The sequence below is a fragment of the Vigna angularis genome, chromosome 5, assembly GCF_016808095.1.
Source record: "Vigna angularis cultivar LongXiaoDou No.4 chromosome 5, ASM1680809v1, whole genome shotgun sequence".
NCBI classification, from domain to species: Eukaryota; Viridiplantae; Streptophyta; class Magnoliopsida; order Fabales; family Fabaceae; genus Vigna; species Vigna angularis.
Genome location: NC_068974.1, coordinates 3787060 through 3790848, shown reverse-complemented (window position 1 = coordinate 3790848; position 3789 = coordinate 3787060). Strand labels below are relative to the sequence as shown.

General features: G+C 33.2%; 1 protein-coding gene across 1 annotated transcript; it reads left to right on the top strand.

The window, feature by feature from the left end:
- Positions 1-242: 242 nt before the first annotated feature.
- LOC108339853 (cysteine-rich receptor-like protein kinase 10) lies at positions 243-3529 on the top strand. The gene is made up of 7 exons (XM_017577071.2): positions 243-1135; positions 1339-1470; positions 1568-1737; positions 1822-2032; positions 2428-2665; positions 2810-2960; positions 3125-3529. Exons 1-7 carry the CDS (start codon positions 331-333, stop codon positions 3431-3433), a joined length of 2016 nt encoding a protein of 671 aa, XP_017432560.1. The 5' UTR covers positions 243-330; the 3' UTR covers positions 3434-3529.
- The last annotated feature ends 260 nt before the right edge of the window (positions 3530-3789 follow it).

Sequence of the window (3789 nt, the reverse complement as noted above, 5' to 3'; positions counted from 1 at the left end):
GAGAGTATACATTATAGCAGTGTATTTTCTCTTTCATTTACCTACAATCACGGAACATTCAACATCTAAAGACAACTTTTTTATTCAGAAGACTTTTTCCTTAGGACATCCACAATTAATATATATATATATATATATATATATATTATATATATATATATATATATATATATATATATATATATATATATATATATATATATATATATATATTTGTGTGACCAAATACCTTTCAAACTTCACACTTCGTGTGATGTGTAAATCCAAATACTTCATTTGACGTATCTATCATTTATCATATATTGAGTAAACCAAATCCACATACTTTCCATGGAAGGAAAACAATTGATTGTGAGATCAATATATTCCTTTGTTTTTATGTTTTTTCTTGGCTTCAAACTACTTGTTACAGAGGCTCAATCACCAAACTATGTGGGAGATGACTGCAGCTCCACCACCCCAAAATCTCTCAGCAGTGAATACAAAGACAACCTTAAAAGTGTTCTGACATGGTTATCCTCAGATGCAGCCACAAGCAAAGGCTATAACCATAACAGCTTTGGCAACAGCACCTCTGGTGCAGATGCTGCTGTGTATGGCCTCTATGATTGCCGTGGTGATGTTTCTGGATACTTTTGTCAGTTCTGTGTTTCCACTGCTGCCAGAGAAGTTCTTCAGCGCTGCCCGGACAGGGTATCTGTTATTACATGGTATGATTTCTGCATCTTAAGGTACTCAAATGAAAACTTCTTTGGTAATGTTACAGTAGACCCATCATGGAATCATACTGGATCAAAAAATGTCTCTAGTTCGGAAGAGATTCAAAAGGGTGAGGGTTTTATGAAAAGTTTGATCAGAAAAGCTACTGTGGAGACCAACCAGTTGTACTATATGGATGGCTTCAATTTGAGTTCCACTGAGAGAAGGTATGGCTTGGTTCAATGCAGTAGAGATCTCACAAGTGAAGGTTGCAGAGAGTGTTTGGAGACCATGTTAGCAAAAGTTCCCAAATGCTGTGAGCATAAGTTGGGGTGGCAAGTTTCCACTGCAAGTTGTCTCATAAAGTATGACGACTATATTTTCTACCTTCCTCCCAATCAAGCATCTTCTGTTTCTGTGCCTGATACTCAAATAGGTGACGCTAAATTCAATAGCTTTTTCTTCCATAATATACTACTACTAATAATATATTACTCTCTTCTAACCTATGAATAATGTATGATTTCCTCAGATTATTACATGAGTCAGTTTGCTATTTTGTATATATATAAGTCTGGTTATCAAATCTTGAAAATCTGTCTTAAAAACTAGTGTGCTTGTTTTATATTGTCGTTACAGCCAAACAAAGGGGTGGTAGTAAGGCAAAACTATTGATGATTGGCTTAAGCGTGCTGGGCGCAGTAGCTTTGCTATGTTTCAGTGTTTATTGCTTCTGGTTCAGAAAAAGAACTAGAACTGGAAGAAGAACTGGTAATTTCCTCTAACAAAACATGCTATATTTTGTTTGATGTTATCTTAATTTTCACATATACTCAAATATGAAATCAAAAACTTGTCTTCACCGTAGGTGGAGGTATCCCTGAGACCATTCGTCTATCATCATATCACAATGTTCAAACTGAGGAAACACTGAATCCAGACATCTCTACAATCCCATTAATCACAATTCTACAAAGTACTGATAACTTTTCAGAAGCATCTAAGCTAGGGGAAGGTGGATTTGGCCCCGTGTACAAGGTAGACTAGGAATTTATGGCACAGAATTTTACTTCTATCATTTTCAATGTTCTTTAACCTTATATTTATCCGATCTTTTATCAGGGAGTTCTACCAGATGGAAGACATATTGCAGTCAAAAGACTCTCAGAATCTTCTGGTCAAGGGTCAGAAGAATTCAAGAATGAAGTAATGTTCATAGCTAAATTGCAACATCGCAACCTTGTAAGACTTTTGGCATGCTGTTTGGAGGAAAAAGAGAAGATACTAGTATATGAGTATATGACGAACGCAAGTCTCGACTTTCACCTCTTTGGTATGTTATTATCTTTGGTTTAGAAAACCATATCCCGTTTGGTTCAAAAATAGACCACGTAACTAACATAAAGAAAAGCTTTCAGATAAAACAGTAAAAAAATGAGTAAAACTGGTCAAATATTTGTTAAAAAATTGCTTCTTGTGTAGCGTCATTGAATAACAGTGTTTATGTGGCATCCGTTGCTTCAATTGTTTCTTCAATATTTTGATTCATAATTAGTCTTGTCTATGGAAATAAGTCAAATGGTGCAGCTATCGTGGGACTAAAAGTAGTTAGGAAGTATAAAGGATATTTATTGTACATATGTAGTAGGTAGCACCAATTATTATAGTTAATACTCAACAAAATTTGCATATCTTTTAGCTGTTCATGATGTGTATATATTTTTTCAGATGAGAGAAAGAAAAGACAGTTGGATTGGCAACTAAGATTAAGCATCATTAATGGCATAGCAAAAGGACTTTTATACCTTCACGAGGATTCTAGACTCAAAGTTATTCACAGAGATCTCAAAGCTAGTAATGTTTTATTAGATGATGAAATGAATCCTAAAATATCAGACTTTGGATTGGCAAGATCATTTGAGAAAGGCCAGAACCAAGCAAATACAAGACGAGTAATGGGCACATAGTAAGTTCTATTTTTACCAAACATATCTGTAAATTTAAACATATACTTCAATATAAAATTTAGCAAAGTTTTACAGATATACTTCAATAGTTTGTTACATATACTTCAATATAAAATTAAACAATTTTTTTTTATTTCCTTTAGTGGATACATGGCTCCAGAATACGCTATGGAAGGATTGTTTTCAGTGAAATCTGATGTTTTCAGCTATGGAGTTCTTGTTCTGGAAATCATTTGTGGGAAGAAGAACAGTGGATTCTATCTATCTGAATGTGGTCAAAGTCTTACATTATATGTGAGTATTCAGTGTTACCCGATCAAGGCTTTAGAATAAAATATAAACTCAATCTTTCCTCTCATCTTTTTCTAAATTTTCTTTCATCTTGTGCAAATCAAGAAACTAATTATTAGCATGTTAACTAAAGCTTATGAATTTAAAAAAATTGCAATTATTTGCAGGCTTGGAAAGTTTGGTGTGAAGGAAAATGCTTGGAACTAATGGATCCAGTGTTGGAGGAAAGTTTTGTAGAGAGTGAATTTGTGAAGTGCATGCACATTGGTCTGTTGTGTGTTCAAGAAGATGCAGCCGATAGACCAACAATGTCCACTGTAGTTGTAATGCTAGCTAGTGACATGATGTCTCTTCCAAAACCTAACCAACCAGCATTTTCAGTAGGAAGAATGACATTAGATGATGCATCTACTTCAAAAAGTTCCAAGAATCTTTCCATTAATGATGTAACTGTCTCTAACATTTTTCCAAGATAATGGAAACTTTCATACACAAACCTCTTTCCATCGATGCTTTCAAAAGCAATAAGAAATTGAAGACAAATAATTTGCAGATGAAAACAAAAAGCATCACCTCCTTTTTGTAATATATATATATATATATATATATATATATATATATATATATATATATATATATATATATATATATATATATATATATATATATAGTGTTAAACCCATATATATCTCAGGTGTTCTATGAGGCAAATCAGACAGTTCTCCATTTTGATGTATTCTGGTATCACATTTGCCTCAAGAAAAATTTAATGTTAGAAGTATAAAGGTGGGAATGTTTACATATATGTTTGGTTAATGTGTTAAAAAATAAC